At 41.8% G+C, this 22,107-nt stretch overlaps 1 protein-coding gene across 3 annotated transcripts in view; it reads left to right on the forward strand.

The window, feature by feature from the left end:
• The window catches only part of ARHGEF12 (Rho guanine nucleotide exchange factor 12), a 124,224-nt gene extending 115,856 nt beyond the window's left edge, over positions 1-8,368 (forward strand). For all 3 annotated transcript variants that reach the window (XM_010981315.3, XM_031443484.2, XM_031443483.2), the window contains 4 exons: positions 862-1,335; positions 2,207-2,523; positions 3,674-3,743; positions 4,300-8,368. In XM_010981315.3, the coding sequence (XP_010979617.2) occupies positions 862-1,335; positions 2,207-2,523; positions 3,674-3,743; positions 4,300-4,310 (872 nt within the window). In that variant the 3' untranslated portion in view covers positions 4,311-8,368. The remainder of the gene's footprint in view (positions 1-861; positions 1,336-2,206; positions 2,524-3,673; positions 3,744-4,299) is intronic.
• The last annotated feature ends 13,739 nt before the right edge of the window (positions 8,369-22,107 follow it).

Here is a 22,107-nt window from a genome sequence, read left to right on the forward strand (position 1 = left end):
ACAGATACGAAGCCAGAGTTGAACATAGGGAATTGGTCAAGTTCTTTAAAACCCAATTTATTCTAATTTCTCCTGAATTAACAGTGATAATGATTTTTGATGGTTTGACTAACATTGTCCCAGTAATTCTCTCATAGTGTGAGTGACCTCACAGCGTACACTTGCCCGTTTAAAATTAAATTGGTTCTGTTTCCAGCAACCTAAGGAAGCTGTGGTACTAGAGAGATCATTTTTTAAAACTAATAAATATTTCTTATCCTTTGAAATTATGCATGCTACCAAACATTGGAATTAAATTTACAAGGCAATTTTGTTCTCTTCTTCACCGTTTAAGGAGATTCTTTGGGTTATTATAGATGCTAAAGTAAATGTTCTGTATGTCTAATAGAGTTAGAAAAATAATGCCTATGTGTATAGTGTCTGCTTCTGGAAAAAGCAGAACTTTCGGGTTCTTTTGTTTGGTTTAACACAGCTTTTCAACATCGTTTTAAGAAGTACCTTTGGGGTGTTACTGCAGTTGCATGGAGGAACGAATGGAGGCAGGCATGGTACTGGTTATTCAGCCGTTCTAAACAGGAGAATGATGTATAGGAGAATAAGAGGAGATGCCTATTAAGAATTCTTAGATGTGTTTTTCAAGTCTAGTTTAATGTTAAATCTTCTTTAGATGGTGCTTTATTTCATTTTTCAAAGCAAACAGAAAATGATTATATGAAACTAATGTTTTTACTGTATGTGACTATGTTATTAAAAAGGTACTTACTTTAGGGGAGAATTGATAATTCCACCAATTTAATTGTCCATCTAATGTTATAGTTGTGAATGTGTGTGTGTTTTTTTCCCCTTTCCTAAAACTTTTAGTGGGTTTGTTGAAGCAACTGCTGGTACAACAGCTGGGTTTGACTGAGAAGAGCGCTCAGGAAGAAGACTGGCCGCGTTTCCCAAGATGCAGGACTGCGTCCCTGGGGGCGCAGGCAGACAGTGGAACCCAGAACTCTGACAATATTAAGGCCTATCCCCCTGGTGAAGGACGGATGCCCTTTAGAACTGGAACTGGTGACATTTCCACTTGTTACAGTCCACGGACTTCAACTGAATCTTCTGCTCCACGGGATTCAGTGGTACTGGCATTCCAAGATAGCCAGGCAAGTAACATTTTAGTAATGGACCACATGATTATGACCCCAGAGATGCCTCCTGCAGAGCCAGAAGGGGGTCTTGATGAGAGTGGAGAGCACTTTTTTGATGCCCGTGAAGCACATAGTGATGATAATCCATCAGAAGGTGATGGAGCAGTTAAAAAGGAAGAGAAGGATGTTAATTTGCGCATCTCAGGCAAGTTCCTTTCACATTTAAACTTTGATTTCAATCGTTGTTATCTGTGCTGTGTGCTGAAATGAATGTCGTTCAGGTATCCAAGCATTATCTCATGTGTGTGTGTGTGTGTGTGTGTGTCTGTGTGTGTGTGTCTGTGTGTAAGTATCCTTTCCTGCAGTAAATAAATACTGAAACCACTCTATACTAGACCTCATCCTAGGTGCTGGGAGATATAACATTGAATAAAAAAACAAAAAATCCACTATTCTCATAAAGCTTAAGCACTGCTGGGGAAAAGAGTAACAGTAAATAAGTGAACAAATAAATAGATGACCGATAGTAAGAAAAAGGAGGAAAAATAAGTCAGACTAAGGGGCAGAGAGTACCGGGGGCAGGCAGAGTGGCCATGGAAGAAGGCCTCTTGTGAGGTAGTGCTGGAGCAGGGACCCAGGGGAAGTGAAGTCGAAGAAGCTGCGTGCATGTCTGGAAGTGGAGCGTGCCAGCAGAGACTAGCACACAGGCTGCCAGGCAGGAGCAAGCGTTCTGTGGTTGAAGATTGCAGGGTGAGGGCGAAGGATTGCAGGGAGCAGATGCGGCAAGGTAGGTATTTGGCAGGAAAAGTGATGGCAGTTTCCTGTAGGTTCTTTGGAGTTTCCAACTCTTTAAACTGTTAACAAATACGGCATTATTCAGAAATTACCAGGAAAGTTTGCTAAGTTTAGCTTTGATCGGAAGTGAGAAACCTCTGATGTACTTAAAACTGAACTTGGGAATTTGAGAATTAGTGGTCTTTCCCCCTCTTTAGTAGCTTTTAAAGTTGTCAGCACATCACCCCGCTTGTCCTGTTGGCAGTGCTAATCTCATCACAGTGTTCTGTCTCTGTCTGTAGGAAACTATTTGATCCTTGATGGCTACGAAGCAGTGCAGGAGAGCTCCACAGATGAGGATGTCGCTTCCTTGCTTCCCCCACAGCCCGTGACAGGCATCCCCTCCATGGACCCTACCCACCAGCAGCAACATTCTCCCCAGAACGCTCATTCTGATGGGGCAGTTTCACCGTTCACCCCAGAATTCCTGGCCCAGCAGCGCTGGGGAGTGATGGACGATTCCTGTTTTGAGATCCAGAGTCCCTCCTCTTGTGCAGATGCACAAAGCCAGATCATGGACTACATTCGTAAGATAGAGGCTGACCTTGAACACTTAAAGGTACCTCAGATTGTAACATCCCTGGGCTGTGGATATAACATCCTTAGGCCTTAACAGAGAGGACGTATAGAATGACTGAAATGCTGATGTCAGTAACCTTGTTCAGGGTCTAAATTTGTATGTTTTCTTTGACCATAGTCCGTGCATAGACCTGGATGAAAAGCTGAGATCAGCATTGTTTAACTAGTTACAAATCACAAGAACAGAGAAAGTTGTAGCTCTGTAAACTGCATGTTTGTGTAGGTTTCTGAGCTTAAGAACCTAAATATATTTGGGATGCTTGGCTGGCCTCTGTGAGAAAATGGAACAGCGAGCTGGGATAGGTGGGGTTTGTGTAGTTATGAATCTAGTGCGGGAAATGCTTTGGCTTGCCATGACCTTGCAAGTACCTGTGAATTGTTAGGTGATGATGGTAGTTTCCCAGTTGCTGCGACAGATAGAAGTTGGCTCCAGTGGCTCCTGTAACCTAAAAACCTGCCTGTGAAGGGGAGTTTTGTAAACTCCATAAACTCCATTGATGATGTCACTGTATAAGCCAACCTTGCAAAACTGACTTTTGTGTAATTTCAGAGAAAAGAACTTTGCGAGTTTGCCATCAGTAGGCACGGCCGCCAGAGCTTAAATGTTTTGTCATGACATCATTTAGTGGAGGCTTTAGAGACAGAGATGAACGTGTTCTTAACCTCGTAGCTAATAGCCCTTTGGTGAAGACTGGTCTCCTTAAGTGTTTCTTTTAACTTCACGTGATAGGTTTTCCTTTCTTCACATGATTCTATGTAGGGACATGCTGTGGCTGATGAGGTGAGATAGCTACAAGGGCACTGGGGGCAGGTCGGCTTCAGTTTAGTCCATGGCACATGTGGGGCCATTTTCAGGGAGGCTCCTGGGGGTGGGAGAGTCACCTTTCCCAGTTGCCCCTTCCTCTATTTCCTTTTACATGGAAAAACGTTAAGTTATTCACTGAAGGGAGAAACAGGTAAAAGGAATGAAATTTACTTTTTTCTCCTACTACAAAATTTTTAATGATGTTAATGTTGAAATTGGAAGCATGTACCTGTAATTTTTTAAAAAAAAAAAGTCTTCTTTCCTATTTTCAAAATAAAATTTTTTACAATGTTCAAATGAAAACCCTATGGGTTTTGTTTTACAGAAAGTGGAGGAAAGTTACACCATTCTTTGCCAAAGGCTGGCTGGATCAGCCCTCACAGACAAGCACTCAGGTACGTGAAAACTGGATTTCACACTCAAGAATCATCCCACCTGAACAGTCCATTGAATGAAATGATGTATTATTCTTTAAAGTGGAAACCTTCTGAGATGCCATTTCTTTTCTGACTTAAAAAACTGCTTGTTTCCAAACATCGTATATCAAGTAGAGGCTGCTGTCTGCTGACTCAGCTCTTCCTTTCTGAGAGGAGCTGCAGTTGTCAGTCCCCAGGCCGCCCCTTTCTCTGTCTGTCTTCATCTTTGCAAAAGCAGAAGGCAGAGCTGTAGTAAATCGAGGCTCCCAGGTGGTGGAGGTGGGGTCCTCTGCAGGCCTGGCTGCACTTCTGTGTCTCCCCTGACCGTGAGAGCAATGTCTCCCGTGACTGCAGGGGGATCTGTGTTCAGAGCAGCAGTTTGCACTCATTTGCTTACATGCTTTCACATGAGGTTATTCTGATCCAGAAAGAGAGATGTAATGATGCCCACAGGTTTCAAATGTATTCTCTAAGCATTCATTTTGCTTTGTTCTTTCGTCTTAATTTGATCTCCACATCTCTCTGTTCTGCCCAGATAAAAGTTAGAGCTGCGTGTCCTGGAGGTGACTGAAGGTTGGATTTGAGCGTTGATCGGCCTTATATCACCACATCCTGGCTCCAGTGTGGACACACAGAGCGTGTGTTGACAGGGGATGTGCCTGCGGACTCCCTGGGGTGGCCGTGTCCCGAGGTGCCTGGAGTGGGACTGGTTTTTCACAGCCTGGCAGCTGCACTAGTTTGTCAGTGAGGGAGCACCCCTGCTCTCACTGCTCTCCTCACTACCGGAAATTCACTTTGATTCAGAACAAAAACCAAATGTGTAGAGTTTTGGGTGTAGAATATGAAATTTTACTTAGACTTAAGAAAAAGAGAAAATCAGATGTATTTATTTGACTTCATTCCGTATTTGAAAGCACATTTTAATTTTTATTTTGCCATGTTTTATTTGAATTGAGTAGTGAGAGTTTTAGCCCTTTGTATTTAGTACACCCAAGGATCGATTTGCTCCTGAAGCAAAGAATTCAGGATGGGGTATTAGGAGGTGGGATAGAGAGGTGACGAGGAGGAGGGAGTAAGCAGAGGGAGGGAGGAGCATCCGGCCTTCACTAAAACTGTACCCCAGTAGGCTGTTCCTCTGAGAGTCACCTCAAAAGCATAGTCTGCCGCAGCTCCTAAGTGCAGAGGACTTGAGCTCTGTGCTCCCAGGTAGGGCTTCCTCCCAACCGAGGCAAGCACCTCTTCTCTGTAGCTGGGATCCACTCCCAATTAACAGGAATCCTCAATGTACTAAATAGCAGGCACTTGAAAAATGGGTGTGTTTTCTTCTGTTGTCTCCTTTTCTGTTGAGGGTTGGAATTTGAGAGGGAGAGGAAAGCAAATTTTATTTTCTTGACTATAATAATTTGTTATTCTTGGTATTGTTTCATTTTTATAATTATACATTAGACTTTGGCACTTGTGTAAAATTATCCCTGCCGATTGAGCAGAAAGGAAAAACAAACAGATGTTTCAGATGGTGGCAGGGGTGGGGGTTGCTGAGGAGGGTGGGACAGGAGCGGGTAAGAGTTTGGGAAGGTGATGTAGCTGAATCACTACTGAGTTGAACAATGGCTTGCATTAGCCACGGGTACACTGATTATAAGGCCAGTAAAATTTTAGTACCTGGAGGTTTGACTCTGATTTTTGCACTGATGGTGCCAAAGGGCTCTTTGAATTAAAAGGAGAGCCAAGAGTGGAGTGGAGAAAGATGTGTTGGAGAAGGCAGAGCTGCTCAGACCAGCTCCAGAAGCACTTCCTCTGACTTCACTGCTGGAGCTTTCTCCACACTGGTGCAGGACTGACCTTAAAACATTGCAGACCAGAACATACACTGGATACTGCGGGCAAGGCGTTGGTAACTGCCTGCTCTAGAATGAATAGTAGTGCTGGCAGCACCCTCCAGAGGATAAATGTTTCAGAACTGTAACTTGAGAACTCCTTCAGTTATATTGGCTTTCTGTGGTTTTCTTTGTGCACCAGGTATATATGTTTTGGAGTATTTTTGCCAATTAAAACGAAATCATTTGTCAGATATAAAAATTCTGTTAATATTCAAGGAGTTCATCCACTGCTCATATCTTTCAGTAGTGCCCTCTGAACTCTGTGGGTAGTTAGGGTGTAATTTTACTCTTCCCTGCCATCCCCCAACCGTCCCTCCAAATATATATATTTTCTCCCTCATCACAAGTGGTAAGGATTCCCAACTACTTTTATAAACACCACTGCAACTTAACAGGCTCAACAAGCTCACCTATGTCTAGATCCCTGTTTCTGTCTTTCCAAAACTATTCTGTTTTTAAGTAGACCAACTTGGATCATTGGACCGTATCAATAAACTAGAATTTTATTTTGAATTGTAGCCCACGTATACGGTAAATCAAAATGGGATTAAAATTTTTAGAAGCAGAAGTTAATATTTAAGTAAAGCTTGGAACTTGAACTTTCTGTATCTCTCAAGAGAAGCAAGTAGAAACCAAAAGGTTACAATTGTGCTGCTGGAAATAATGTAGTCACTCCCAACTAAAGGGGCTATACCTGTAGTTACTTGACACTCACCATCAGTGGGCAATTCATCAGGAGAAAGGTAAATGCAAATAGAACTTTCATCTTAACTTCAGACAGTACAGGGTAATTGCATGATTCTCCAGCACCATTCAAGAAGCTTTGTAAGATACCAAAGTTTTGGTTTCTCTTCTAGCTCAGCCAACCCCTTGTCCTTAGCAACTATTTGCTTTTGTTTCCCTGCAGTTTAACTTCTCCTTGAAACAAAAACAGGGCTAACTGGAAAAATATTTTGACCATAGTTCTAGTACTTCCAAATAAATTCATATCTAGATTTTCAAAAGAAGCCCCAAACTGAATTCTGATTCTTAAATGATTCCATAATTTTGCGTGTTCCTTTTATCTTACGAGCCTACACTTCTTCCCTCCTCCTTCCCAGCCTGGCCTCCCACACCCTCCTTTTTTTTTTTTTTTTTTTTTTTTTTGTGGCCATTATAATGACGTCCATTTTACTTTGATACTGTATCTGCCTTTCAGGATGATGGAATTCAATATTCACCTATCTTTGAGTGAGGCTAGTTATTGTCAAGCCGTTCTCTCAAAGTTAACATGACTGGAAGTTGGAATCTACTTCCACACGGAAAGATCCAAGAGTGGTGGAAAAAGCAACCTTCCCAAAGCAGGAGAGCTGGGTTTAGCTGTTGTAGTGACCTGCCGTGACCCTGTGCTGTCTCTCTCCTGTGGGCCTGATGGCTCCTCTGCTATGAAGTGACAAATTACATTTGGAGTGTCTCCTTCCTTTTCAGAGAACAGAGTTAATCAAGGTAAATCAACAAACCCCCAAAGTGCTATAATTTACGGTCATGATTACTGCCCTAGAAGCCATGTACTTGGCATACTTTAAAATCAGCTAACTTGAACTGCTTGAGTTATCTTGGCTTTTAGGACCTAAACCATAATTATTTATTATATGATACGGCGCCAAAGGTATATTTTCTAAGCCTTTTGGCTTTCTTTTCCCTAAAACAACTTCTAATGACTGTTAGAAAGGTGAGTCCCTCTGAAAAAGGTTTTGTTAATTTGTTTTTGGAGGAAGGTGGGGAGCTATTGTGACAGTAGAGGAGGAAAGCCTATTTTTTCTTATTTTTGAAGCTAAAGAAAGTAATTATGCTTCCTGTGAGTTGTCTTTTATTTGCGTACTTTTTTTTTTTTTTTCTGAAACTTTCTTTTTGATGTTGGTAAATTTGGTGTATTACCTGGAGCTTCTGTATTTCAAACTGGAAGCCGTCTTCTTTGAAGGTGGTTTGTGGTGTTATTTTGACCTACTAGAGCTTTGGTCAGCATTTCCTTCCCTACGTGTCACAGAGGGCACCATTCAGAACTGTGTCCAGAGGACCTCAAAGTAGAAAATCAGCAGGACCTTCCAGTCATCTTTCTGCTGGCTAGCTTTTTTCCCCCTAGTGTTACAATTTTTGTTTTGTAAATTATGGTTTTTTTTTTCTGACTTTTCCACCCCTTTTCAAAGTGATCTGCAAAATTGTCCTTTCCTCAAGAAAAGAGTTCCTTTTGCCTTATTCTTCCCCCATTGGTACTGATGGTTTGGAAAATAAACTGATAGGAAAAAAAGTACCTCCTAGAAGGAAGCCCTGTTCACCATGTCTGGGTGCCAACAGCTAAGCAGACGTACTGCAAACATGATTAACTGTAATGTGCACACTGCGGGTTATTTTCACTCAGCCTCTTCCCACTAGAACATTTTACCTTCCTTGTTCACCATACAATCATGTACTCTTTAACAGAAATTACTTTTAAAGAAATCTGGAACTATCTTTAAAAAAAAAACTTTATTAATAATCGTGTATTTTTACTGATCACATTTTTAAATGCCTAAAAGACTTTATTGTTCTAATTATCCAGACGTACCTTTGTAAAATAGCTCTTTTATGAATTAGCTGTAAGGCTGTATGTTTCTGGAACAAAATATTGGTCATCTAAAAACTCTGTTTTCTGGGGTCTGGGAAAATAGAAAATGAGAATTCAAATATTAAATATGCTTAAAGGAACCAAGTATTTGACTTGTTATTTATATTCCTGTTGATTTGTCTCATACAAGCTATGTTAGAAAAGTTTCAGTGCCCAGGAGGCCTCAGTTAATCTTACTGGCAGTGACTGTCAGATACCTTCTTGCTTATTAGAGTGTCTTTACTAGTCAGACCAGCCAGCTGATCTCTGTCACGTGTGAACTTCCCTGAGGACCCTCCCAGCTGGGATTGCCCCAGCAGCTAGGGCAGCTCTGCTGTCATTTTTTAAATTGCTTTATTGGGATATAGTTCATATATTGTATAATTCCCTCATTTAAAATGTACAGTTCAGTGGTTGGGATATATTACATTATTACTATTTTTAATGGTGGTAAAATATATATATAATATAAAAGTTGTCATTTTAACCATTTTTAAGTGTACTTTAGTGGGATTAATGGGGCAGCTTTTATGGCCCACTTGAAGATACTTTGGTTTAATGCTGACCTAAATGAAAATAAGATGTCCTTACTGCCATTCTTATCCCCAGTGTTGGACTTCCCAAACTGCCAGCGTTTCTGAGTTTTTATGGGTCCCATTTCAGCTTAGAAGATTCCCTGAGTTTGGGGCTTTTTCGTGTGTTGGTTTTGACATGGAGTGTAATTTGATGTATTCTTGGGGTGCTCTTTGAGTTTCCAGTCCCTCAGGGTTGCATTTGGCTGATAGATACAATAAGCATAACCAGAAATGCTTAGTGTTTGTAGGATCTTTTAGTTAAACCTTTAAAAAAATTAAGTCACATGTACTTTGCAGAAATCAACCTGTTTGTACTCTTAGCTCTATTTGTAAACATAGATAGAAGAAAGATAGAAGATAGAAATAAGATAGAAGATTAGATGGATAGAAGAAAGAAATACCTAAACCATCCCTACTTGCTCCTAGATGGCCATCTTCTTAAAGGAATAGAGAAGGCCAGACTCTGTCTTGGCATGTGAGCAGTCACTTCCACTTTTTGCCATTCCTCTTTAAGCCAAGATGTCCTGCTTCACCAAAGGTTTAACATTGGCTTGAAAGATAAGAGGATCTATCCTGATGAAAAATTTGCTTTTCAGTTGAACTTGATATCTTTCTACTATGACAAATGTCATAAAACATTACAGATTAATAGCTCAGTGTAGGTGTTTTCCTTTTTTTTTTTTCTGCAGCAAGTATAATTATTGTTACTAATTGAAAACAGTTCCTTGATTCTGGCCACCAGGGAATATGTTTGTTTTGCCACCTATTCTTACTAATGAGACATCATCATTCCCTTAGCATCTGCTGAAGCCTTGGTTCGAACTCACTTAAGGTAGGTCGAGCTCTCTTTCCAATTCCAGCCTTTCCCCCTCATTCGAGTAGGGTGCTTTTGGACCTACCTATAGCATAAGGCTTCCTTCACAGCATTTTATTTCAGAGGATTCCTTTCTTTGTATATGTGACCACAGGGGTGGGGCTGCCTGACCATATTCTGATCAGTAACAATAATTAGGAATAAACCTAGTAATCTTTTGAAAACTTTTTAGAGACATAATCTGTACAGCAAAATATTTTTCTACTGTCTTACTATTTTAAATATTAAAAGCAAGTAGCATGGTGTAATGCAGCAGTTCTCAATCTTTTTTGATCTCAGGACCACTTTATATTTGACCTTATGGTGGATTACTTTACTTTATTAGACATTAAATTGAGAAAATTTACAAGAAATGAGAAAATTAATAAAAATATTAATTCATTAGAAAAGGTAAACCCATTACATATTTGTATGAAAAATTACTTTGTTTTTCTACAATAAAAGTATTGAGAAGAATGGGTCATAGTTTTCAAATCTCTAATATTTGGCATACAGAAGGTAACTGAATTCTAATACCTACTTCTGCGTGCAGTCTGGTGTGACAAGGTTGTTTCGGTTGAACTAGATGAAGAAAACCCAGCCTCACACAGATACATTTTTTAAAAGGATAGATCTTTTCAGATGATTGTGCATATTCTTCTTTCATAATACACTGGAATTTGACAACTAGTAGTTTTTTAAAAGCTGCAGTGTGGAATCTGAAGCCATATCAATGAAATCTGTATATTCTGACACACTCAAATCCATCAATCCATTTAATGCTTTAGATGTGCAAAGAATGGAATCTTTTCCCCTGCATGATGTTGTAATATCCTGTATTAGTCATTTGGAAAACATTGGTTTACTGAGTTATGCAGATCTTCAAATGTTGACACATTATATAATATCAAAAAGTCACATTGGTTAACATCAGTAACAAATCTCATCAGAAAAGTCTCATGATGGTATATACAAATTTCCAAAGCTTTTAGTTTTTGCTTGAAAGCTCAAATTTTATCATTGGCAACAATAAGTTGTTTGCCTTCAAATGACAGGCTTACTTTTTTCCCTTTTGAAAAAGAATCTGCCAAACATGCAAGTCTGAATAGCTTCTTGCTTACCAGTCATTCTTTCAAGTTCGAGTAATCTTCCATTTGAGGGGGTAAAAAGTGGCTCGTTTAGCTCCCAACTCAAACACCTGCACAGGTACTTCCCTGCAGACACAGCCGTGGAACTGGGGAATGTGGTTCAGGTGCTTTATGCATGCTTCCCATTTTGTCACAGTTTTTAAAAAATGTGTACTCAGGGGTGGAGATTTAATAAAATTACTCACTTTCATTGCTTCATCAAGGGCACTCTGAAGTGAGTGTTTGTATTGCAGAAGAGTGGCAGTGAAGAAGGCAGTGATGCCTGGTGAAGTTGGGTGTCACTGCCCTGATTTAGGCTGAGCTGCCAGCAGCTTTAAACCTCCATTGCTTTTGCACCGTTGATGAAAATGTTAACATGGTGAAAAGTCAAATGGTGTCTTAGTAGTATTTTGAAAATAGGTTTGATTCCCTGGACCCCATGAAAGAGGCTTGGAGATCCTCCTCCCAGGGGTTTGCAGACCACGCTTGTAGAACTACTGATGTAGTGGGAAAGGCCTGAACTTCAGCAATCTGGGTTCAATTCCAGATCTCCTCCTTACTTGCTCTGCAACCTTGAGCAGATTACCCTCTTAGTGTCCATTTTCTCATCTGCAAATGGGAGTAATCATACTTAACCCTAACAGAGTCGGGAGAGGAGTAAATGAGAAATTACCAGACATGTGATTCGTACCTCTAAAGCTGGGTTGGTTGGTTGGTTGGTTGGTTTTTCATTCTAGAATTTGAGTATTTAAAGCAGGAAAGGTGAAAAATGATTAATGAACTTAGGATATGTAAATATCTTTCTTCCTAATACAGCCCTATTTCATGTTTTATAATGTGTCTAAACCCTAGGCTCTTGGGGTGTGGCGGGGGTGTGTGTGTGTATGTGTTCATTATTTAAAAATCCATTGCTGATCTCTATAACAATACACTTGTTTAACCTAATTGTTCTTCTAAACGTAAAGAAAGTGGGGGTGGGAACCCTGTGATTTAGTAAGAACCTCGATTTTGGAGAAACTTGTATTTGGACTTGTGCTGTTTTGATGCTACTGTTATAAGGGGGTAGAGTGTGGTAGTGGTACATGTTCCTGAAACTTCAGTAATCATGTGAAATTAGTGATTTCCATCTTGCCCCCTTCCATGTGTAATCAGCTTTAAGCTAGATTTTGGTTGTTTTGAAACGTCTTTATTCTCTTACATGAGCTGCTTTCATTCTTTTTAGTTAATGAGAGACTGAGTTATATTGTGGTTATTTAATGAGAGTCTATGTTTTCCTAAAAATGCGTGGATAACATGTCGATAGCACGAAAGAGCATAAGTGCTTTTCATATTCAAATCATGATAGTACTTTGGGGTGATCTTTTCTGGAGAACTCGAACCCTGTAGCCTGGACATCATGGCATGAGGTCCATTGATCTCTGCGCTTTCTCTCTGCCTTCCCTCCTGTCCATACACAGGACCAGCAAAGCAGGAACACATCAAACCTGAGTCCTTGCTAGTCTCTGCTCTGTTAGCTGGTTGTCTGACCTAGAACAAGTGCTTACCTTATCTGTCTTCTCATCTTAACACTGAGCAAGTCTGTGGAATGAGTTACACAGAAACATGGAGACAGCTTACCTCTGGCTGGCTCGGTAGTCTCAGGGAGGCTCTGTCCTTCCCCAACCTTGTGTGCTGCTGTAAAGAAGAGTGTAATTTTAGTATCAGTCACTGAAGTCTGTCTCTGGACATTTCTTTTTCTCCTAATTCTTCTTTGCAATATTTCTTTTCTTTTGATAGCTTCCTCTAGTTCAGTCTTACCTATAGTTTGATGAAGCATTATTTTCATTTTCTCTTTTCTCCTGATCTTGCTGCCAGTTTATGAGAACCCTGGGGGCTTTTCTGGAAGAAGACCTGATATTCCTGGTTCAGAGGAGACTTTCTGAGCGTCTGCTGAGGGGAAACTGATAGTCTTATCTCCAGCCCATCTCATGTCCTGAGTGATGCCCTGTTCTGAAAGGTTTATGATATTTAGAGAATTTATAAAAATTGAGTGGCCAGAACATAACCTAGCTGAATTGATGATTTAGCAAGCAAATCATGAAAATCAAATAGTGATTTTCTGCACTATCAGAAAAACTGGTCCAGCCAGCAAGAATAAGTCCAAGAGAACTGGGAAGCTTTTATGCAAACAAACATTAATGAACTAACAGCTTAAGGACAAAACTGTTCCTATGCCATGCCACCTACTGAAAGTAAAAGACTCATATTCTTGACTGCTTTTTTTCTTTTCCTTTTAGAAACTGTCCTCTTTGGATACATTCTAACCTGCTTGGGCAGTCAGTGATATTTAGCTGCAATACATATAGAGCCTAATGTTTGCTTCCGTGGGGTGGGGAGGGGTATCTGCACTCTAGTAGCGTGTGGAGAAGGTTCTGGATCTTCAAACCTGAGTTGTGATTGATTAACTTATGCTCCCAGCTTCCTTCCTTTCTTCAGAAATGTTCTGGGCTAAATCGCATTAAGACTGGGCACCCCTGGGCAGATTAAAATAAGCAGGAATCTCTCTGTCTTGGGCCAGAATAACTTGGCAACAGCAACTAAAGAGTTCATTGATTTATTGGTTAACTTATTCCCAGCTTTTTCTCAGAAAACAAAGACTTGGAGGAGCAGAGTGTTTGAAATGGTTTGAGGGAAAAAATAAAACATAGGGCTTAGGGAAGGGAGGCTGAAGATCAGACTCATTTACAGTATTTGTTACTGGGGCCTGTGGTTTTTCTTTCTTTCTTTCTTTCTTTCTTTCTTTCTTTCTTTCTTTCTTTCTTTCTTTCAAAATGTGTTTTTGATTTAGCACTTGCTCTGCTCCCACTGGAGCCAGGTCGTTCCGCCGCACACGTGGACGTCTAACACACCGTGGGAACTGCCTCCTCGTGCTCCCCCGCCTGTCACACACATGGCCCCCCATCCAGTTTTCCAAAAACACTACTCTCATCACGCCACTTGCCTGCCCAAGAACCTACGATGGCTTAGTGGTTACTGCTGTATGGAGATTAAACTCTGCTTAGTGTCTGAGATGTTCATGATTTATCCCGCTGACCTCATGGCCCTCTAACTCCCGCACCGTGCACCCTCTCTGCCAGGAAGGCTTCGCCTCCTCCCTGTCTTCCTCCCCTGGCATTCCAGGTCCTGCCTCAGCCTCTGCTCCTTGGTCTGTGTCATTCTGAAGTGCTCTTTTTGCTCCTCTCAGTTGATCCTCCCCCTGCTCATCTTCTCTAGATCACGCTTTCCATTTCCTGCAACCGCAAGTTCCTGTCCCCTTGGCCCAATGCTTCCTGTGGTTTTGTGTCTCCCTCGTACCCCACCTGACCCCAGTATTTCTGCTCTGTGCAGAGCAGTGTGCCATGCCTCGTGAATGTGAAAGGAGTAGCTACGGTTTATTAAAAGTACAAACTATGGATCAGGTGCTGCACCCTTTGTGTACGTTACCCTCATCTTCACCAGCACCCCGAGAGCTAAGCGGTTTTCTCCTTTCTTAATAGATGAGGCAGCTGAAGTTGGTGGTGATCACAATGTTCCTAATGGAATAGCCAGAATTCAAGGCAAGGTCTGTCTTCCACCAAAGCCTTGCCTTTATGACCCCACTGTGGAAAGAGTTTCTGTCCTTAAAAGTGTTTACAATCAAATCGTGTAGACAAGCACATGAGCTGCACTCTTCTGCCTTGCCCCCTTACTAAACTACAGGGACTTACATTGGACTAAGATTAAGAAATCAGCATGTCATTTAGGATGTCTGATCTTGGGAGTGGTTTGGACTTAGCCAAACATAAAAAAAGACTATTTCAGCAACTGAACTACATTGACTAGTATAGAGTTTCTAGAAAAGGGAAAGTTAGGAGGCAGAGAGACCAGTGGAAGGCTACTGTAATATCCAACCAGAGGCTTAAATTTGGTAAAGTGACAGAATGGGGGAAAATGGTATAGTTAAGACAGAATATACAGGTGTTGGCATGCAAGTTAATATGCAATATACAGGAAAGGGAAGAGTTTTTTTGAAAAAGATTGTTTCGTGGACCTAAGAGATTGGTATTGCCATTAACAGAAGTCAGGACTCATGGAGGAGCGGCAGGCTTTGAGGGGAAAATTAGTTTAACTTGGTCGTGTTCAGTTTTAGGTAGCGGTATATCAACTTGGGGATGTCCACCAGGAGGAAGCTGTAAATGCAGTCCTGGAGCTGAATTGAGTTGAGTCATACATGTGAGCTGTCCCAGCTGGATTAAGGACAGGAGCCTGTGTTCATAAATTCTCTGAGTTGAAGGTACTTTAGAGTCTGTCAACTGATGAATGGAGAAATAAAGTGTGCATATCCATACGAAGGAGTGTTCTCTAGCCGTAAAAGACGCAAAGCACTGATACAAGCTGTAACATGAAGGACCTTGCAAACATTATGCTAAGTGAAGAAACCAGTTACAAAGGACCACAGATGGCATGATTCATTTATATGAAACGAATAGGTAAATCCATAGAGACTGAAAGTAGACTTCGGGTCGCCAGAGGCTGGGGAAAGGGGAGAATGCTAAGGGTATAGAGTGATTAAAATATTCCGGAGTTTGGGGGTTGATGAAAATGCTCTGGAATTAAAGAGTGATGATAGTTACACAACCTTGCAAACATACCAAAAGCCACTGAATCGTATACTTTACAAGGGTGAATTTTACGGCATGTGGATTATACCTTTTTAAAAATGAATGAAGAAAAGTACCTAGAGGATCACTACTGTGTCCCCACACCGTGTGGTTCACCAGGGAGCTTACACAGCTCCTGTGCATGGGGACTCACCCTCTCACACAGTCACTCATTCCGTTGTTTTGGACCTCTAACTGGCATATGTGGAGTAGTGTGTAAGGAACATGGATTTTGGACACTGGACAGTCCTGGCCTTACTAACTGGCGTGACACTGGGTGAATCAGTTAACAAGACTCAGTTTCATCCTCTGCAACATGCGGGAAATAACAGCACTTGCCTCACAGGGTTGCACGGATGACAATGACACAACACGTGGGAAGCGTATGGTGCCTGTGCAGTCATCACCGGACAACTGGTAACACTTAGTTTCTTGTTATTCCTCGCCTGCCCTTTCCTACAGCACCGCATACCTAGTAAGCGTTCAGTCACCAAACACTTAGCAACTTGGTTGCCCACTGGCCCAAAAGGGCTAAAACACCAGATTGAGGAACATGGGGCAATGACATGGAAGTAAGCTGTGAAAATGAGGGGTTTCTTGGTGGTTTTGTTTTTTAAGAATCTTGATAGATGTACAGATGCTTTTACTATCACTGAGGTCGATTTGCCAGCTTTGTTTTTCCCTTCACAAGGCACGCGCAGTGTGGCCAGAGATCTGAGGTGCTTTTGGATCTCGGCAGCTGCATGGTGGCCCCACAAGATGCCAGGGGAGCTTGTGTTTAGTTTTTCCCCCGAAGATTCAATAATACCGAGAGAGTTGAGAGCTGTCTTATTTAGCATAAGGCAGCTGACCCAAACCTCCCTACTATCCCTACATTCTTTGGAAGCTAAAATATAAACAGGAAAGTAGCTGGTAACGTGTGTGAAAGCAGCGAGGAGTTATTTCCCAGATCCTTGTCCTCACCTCAGCCTTCTTATCCTTGTTTTGGCTAAGGTTGGACAAGTACTATGAAATGATGGGGCACCACCATCCTAGACGGGAGACGATGTATTCAGTTTCCATCATCTAGAAGATTTGGTAACCCTTTACAAACCATTTGTTATATTATGTGTCTAGTGCAATCCTGGTGTTAGCTGAAGATGTCTGGGTAATCTCTTGTATTACTTCATAAAATACTGTAATATACCCAAGAGTAGCAGGCTTCAATAGCTTTGCACCAAGGAAACAGCCCTTCCCACTTCTCATTCCTTCTGCTTCCTACGCCCCACCCCATAACTCATTCCCCGCGCTGGGCAGCTGGAACAGCAAACCCACCATGTTACCATCCGTGGAGTAAAAACAACCTAAGTCTCCCCACCTGCCTTTGTGGCTGGTTTGTTCCCAGGTGTCAGTGGTGTGAAATATTTCTCCTAATCAATGCTTTAACCTTCTTGTTGGTATTGATTCAGCTCTGTTGAATGTACTCTATGAAGCTGAATTCCACGGATGGGAGAGTCCGTCTGAATTTCTCTCTGTTCTCTAGAGGCATCATAATATTTCCTATGATCTGAGGTTATTGTTTTGCTAGGATATTAATGAGCAGCTTCCCTGCTGGAGTGATCATTGCATGCGCCTTCCTTCAGCCCCCAAACAAACAATTTTGAATTAACATGGAAACCAAGCATAATTTCCTGACTCATGTCCTCCGGTTTTGAATCCCTTTCTCTGTTTCATGCCACTGCAGATAATTTGACCTGCCCATCTATCCATTTCCTCTGACCCTGCCACTGATAATGTGATTAAACCCTCCACTCTGTTGCCTTTCATTTACTTCTAAATTATTTCTGATCATGTGTGTGCTGTATTTTCTTTATTTGGATCCAAGGTCTAATTAGCGCAGAGAGCTGAACCAAAGAGCCTGTTTTTTTTTTTTTTTCTTTTACTCTCCACGGTGTTGGGTGAAAAATGCTGTCCAGCGTGTCCAGTGGGATACTGACTGGTCTGTGTCTTTTGTAGCAGCCGAAGGAAGGTGTTGATGTGTGCGGATCCAGATGTGTGATGGCAGCCTGTTTACCTTACGAGGGCTTAACGAGATTCTCTGATATTGTTACTTTGAAGCACTGCTTCTATTTTTATTATCTAACATTTATTAAATGTCAACTGTGTGCTCTGTTAAACACAAAGAGTCGCATGGTTCTGTCTGGAGTAAGAATCTAGAATGCATGTGAGCTGGGTTTCAGCCCTAGTGACCAAAAAAATGTACAGTGGACAGTGAATGTCATCCTAAGGGATGTTTTCCAAATATTTTTTATTAAATTAATAAATATTAGACCCTGTCCTTGGGGGAGACATATATAAAACAAAACAGAATAATGAGATAAGTGAAATACATTGGAGTTTACTTTAAAAAGTAAGACTGATTTAAAAGTAGGGGTTTTTTTTGACTCTTATTTCAAGTGATAGTTGGAATTTCTCAGCTATTTTGGTTTCACCTGCATTTTTCATTCCACAAAGAACATTTTGATCTTTTCATTTGGCCCAGGGCAAAATTGGTGGCTTGGCTCAGCTACAAGGAAAAAGCCTGGAACTTTAAGGCACACGAGTTTGGACTCTGGTTCACTTAACCAAGAAGTGGCATACCTTTGTCAGTTAAGTTCTGTGCCACAGGTCCTACATGTTTCACATCAGGATGGCAGGGTGGTTATTAAAATATAACCATAGTTAAAGGGGAATTTTTTGGTTTAAAATCAGAAAATGCAATTTGGAGGCTCCTGATTTACTACTAAATAGATTACTTGCCTGTCTTTGAAATGAAGATAACACCATCACAGGGCTGTGATGAGGAGCACATGTGATAGTGGCTGTGGAAACATTTTGTAAACTGTGAAGCACTCTACTAACGTTAGCTGTTATGGAGAGTGGTCGTGAGACGGACGACGCTCGAACGTGACAATGGAATTGCAAGTATTTATCCTGAAAACTCTTACCATCTATTTGCACATATTTATATACAAGAAATGTATCCAAGTGGATTTACTCCTGCATTCAGATTTATTTTGTTTTTGATGAGAAAGGGGCAGCAGTGTTGAGCTGAGGACAGAAATTAGTGGGGTTAACTCTGTAGCTCACAGGAGGGAGGGAGCTCCTGGAAGGCAGGGGCCACATCTACTCACACGTGTGGCCCCAGCATCTTGGACAGGACCTGCCACTTACTAGCCACTGAGCAACTGCTCACCTAACCCAGCTGAAGACTGAAAACTCATCCTTAGCAGTCGCTTCTGTTACTGAACAAATGTTCTCCTGCCTGCCCGCATTGACTTCTTTATCCACCACCACCATAAAGCAGATCCTTATATCACTACGGGAAAGTAAAAATCTTCTCTGTGGGGCTGGGGAGAGGGAAGACTTACTTTTAGTTTTAGTTATTAAATGCCTAAGAATATGCGTAGGCATTTTTGCTTGGGCTACTTCTTCTTTTTTTCCTCTTTTCTCAATTTATTTTCTCTATTCCTCTTTCCCCATCTAATTTTAAAGTCCACCACATCACCTCTACAGTGGGCTTAATTAATTAGCATTTGAAAAGCGGGGCTCTCCATCATATTGGGGGAAGGGTAACTCCGGAGTCCATTTGTATTCTGAAGAACAAGGTATTATTGTGTGTTGATGCTGGGCTTCACCCAACTGCTTAAAGTTGAAAATGCAAGAAGAAAACCAGCCTTCCTCTAGCGGGAGCCACAGTCTGACTCGGAGGCATGAAAGCAGTAGATACATTTGAGATACTCTTTCATTTCCACTCACTGTTTCCATTCCTGAGTGTGTATGCGCACGCGTGCGTGCGTGCGTGTGTATGTGTGTTACAAGAAGTCATTTGAAAAAACAAGCACGATGTTCATCTGTTCAGACTGGCCTTATTTTGGAACCATCTTCTTTTCATGTAAATAGATTTCCTTTTTTTTAACAAGGCCATTAATGGTATTTTCCTAGTAACACTTGAGTATGTCAATAACATTACTTTTGTCAAGAGAGCATTTAAGTAATTATTGCATTTTCTAATATAAAGTGTCTTCCCAGTGTTTAAAGAATAACGCCCACGCATCTAACGAGAAAGGCCCAAATACATAGGGCACGTTTTTTGCTTTCAACAATAAATGTGCGTCTTTAAAGACTGAAATTTTCTTTTAGCCTTAGGCCACGGAGACAGACTGAGAATCCAAGAATTTAGAGATGGAAGGTAGTTTGTTCAACCCCCTAATCCAACGCTGGAATACCTTCCACGGCAATCCTGGCAGATGGGCATCCATCTGCTTGTATACTTCCAATGCTGGGGAGCTCATTATCGCCCGAGGCAACACATAAATTCTTTCTTATTTGAGCTAAAATCAGCCTTTAACTTCTATCCATGGGTCCTGGTTATGGAGCAACACAGGAAGGCTTTTAAGAATTTGAAGACAGCTACAACATCTTCCCAAAGGAAGATAAACTAGATTCTTCTACATTAAGACTTCTGCCTGGAATCTGGAAGAACGAGAATGGAAATAAATGTTATACTACGCAACACCCAATACAAAATGTTTGCTGCAGTTGCAGCTACTAGTGTCTCAGACGTGGGCAGAGCCCACCATGAAGTCCACTTCCTGAGTGTGACCCAGGGCTCACTCAGCGAGGAGTGGTCAGAAACCTGTCCTCGGCGAATAGAAATCCTGCTGTCTTGTTCCTGTGGCTGTTCAGAATTCCTTGAGAGGGCACACGCTCCTAAAAATTGCTGTGAGAGAAAAATTTAAAGGTTTTCCTTTAGATGGGAAAATTAAATGCACCAAAATATAAACTTTTTGAAAGTAGAAACCCTGTTCAATTTTTCTTTCTGTCTCCTATAGTGCTTAATATCCTACCTGGCAGATGGAAGCTGCTGGATGAATTATTGTTCTGTTGAGCTGAAAAAAAGGACTGGTCACCATTATGTTGAAATATATGTATTTGGGATATATATGCAATATACAGGTATTCATATATACATACATGTAGAGAGAGACATACATACATACACATTTTTTTTTTTACCTTGAAGCACTTTTATAATATCCTGAAGTCACTTTATAAATACTTCATAGGAAGACTTAATGCCACTATTCAGGCAAAACTGTTTTCTGGATAAACTGTAAATCCCAAACACCTGAGGTAATATGAAAAGTGTCATCTTATTTTTATGCCCTGAGGTGGCTGCATGGAGAAGGCAACCCCTTTTCTCTGCATTTTCCGTTGCTAAAGTGATTACACTTTGCTCCCAGGTAGAAGACTCTGGCCCGACTCCTCATCCTCCCACCGCTTCCTCCTGCCCCATCGTGATGCTTCCTCAGCTACTCTCGTTACTGGAGGCTAAGAAGGAAAACAGTGAGCGGGTGAGCTCAGAGGCAGCTTCTTTAGTCCTGGCTTAGGGTCTCACCTGCCTTGACTTCAGTGACCTTTGACTAGCGTCCTTCATGCAGCCGGCTTCCCTCCTGGGGCCAGAAGCCCCCAGTTTTAGCCCGGCTTGCTGCTTCCTTGCACAGTGGTTTATATCCAACCTGCGGTTTCATGGAAGCTGCCTAGGCTATTGTGAGATGCTATGAAGAAAGGTGGACATGGAAAACCCGTATCAACCCAAATGCCGCTCTTAGACGTGAGCACAGCACCCCTACTATCTCGGTACTGCTTACGAGCCTTTCCTTGCGCTGGTGAACGCCGGTCCCCCCAGGCCTTCAGCCACAGTGCAGGTCTGGAGGGGATACAGGCTGCGCTCCGGGTGCCTACCCAAGCCAGGGTGTGAAAGCCCTCAGTCCCGACTCTGAAATTGCCGTAAGTCACACACCCCTGTGATCTGCTCCCCACCCCCAGTCTGCCAGCCTAGATGATGACCACATAACTGAGTTCGTTGTGTGTGAAATATACAGAAAATACCTGATGTCAGAATGGACCCCAACTGTTAGAGGAGAATGTTCTACCGGAGCTTTTACTTGACTGTGAACTCCAAGAGGCCAAGCCCTGGATTTGTCTTGTTTCCTATTTTGTCTCCAGCGCCTGCACCATAATAGGCACCAACGATTTCTCGAAGGAGCACTGGTTGCTGGTGCGGCTCATTTCCTCTGCTGGGTAGTAAGTGGAAGCTGAGACACAGGGTGGGCGTGAACTCGGCTCCCCCGGGAGGGATGGAGGCAGGGCTGCAGGAAGAGAGGCAGGTTGTGGTCTGACTAAGGATGATCCACGTTTCCGTTTTAATTTCTGTGGGAGTGGTATTCTTTATGCCCAGACTAATAAAACGGAGATAAGTGGCATCGAGGGAAGGGAGCTGCATTATAATGCAGTTGTCGAATGGAGGTGGGGCTTTTTACCATTAGACGTAGTCTTTGCAGCAAGCTAGGCTGAGCAAGGTGCCGCTGGGAGGCCTGAAGGCTGTGCACCTCTGAACCCACATGCGTGTATATTTGCTCTTTGCCAACACTTGGCCTTAAGGTCACTAGGCAAAACCATTGCTAATGTCATTAGGCAAAACCATCGCATCCTTCAAGGCACAAGTGAAAATCAAAGTATAATCCACAAACAGTTCTCTTTCTAATTTCAATTCTGCTTCTGAACTGGTTCTGTTAGACATCATTCTTTAGGAATGAACCATTT

This window comes from Camelus dromedarius, chromosome 34, assembly GCF_036321535.1.
Source record: "Camelus dromedarius isolate mCamDro1 chromosome 34, mCamDro1.pat, whole genome shotgun sequence".
Taxonomy (NCBI): domain Eukaryota; kingdom Metazoa; phylum Chordata; class Mammalia; order Artiodactyla; family Camelidae; genus Camelus; species Camelus dromedarius.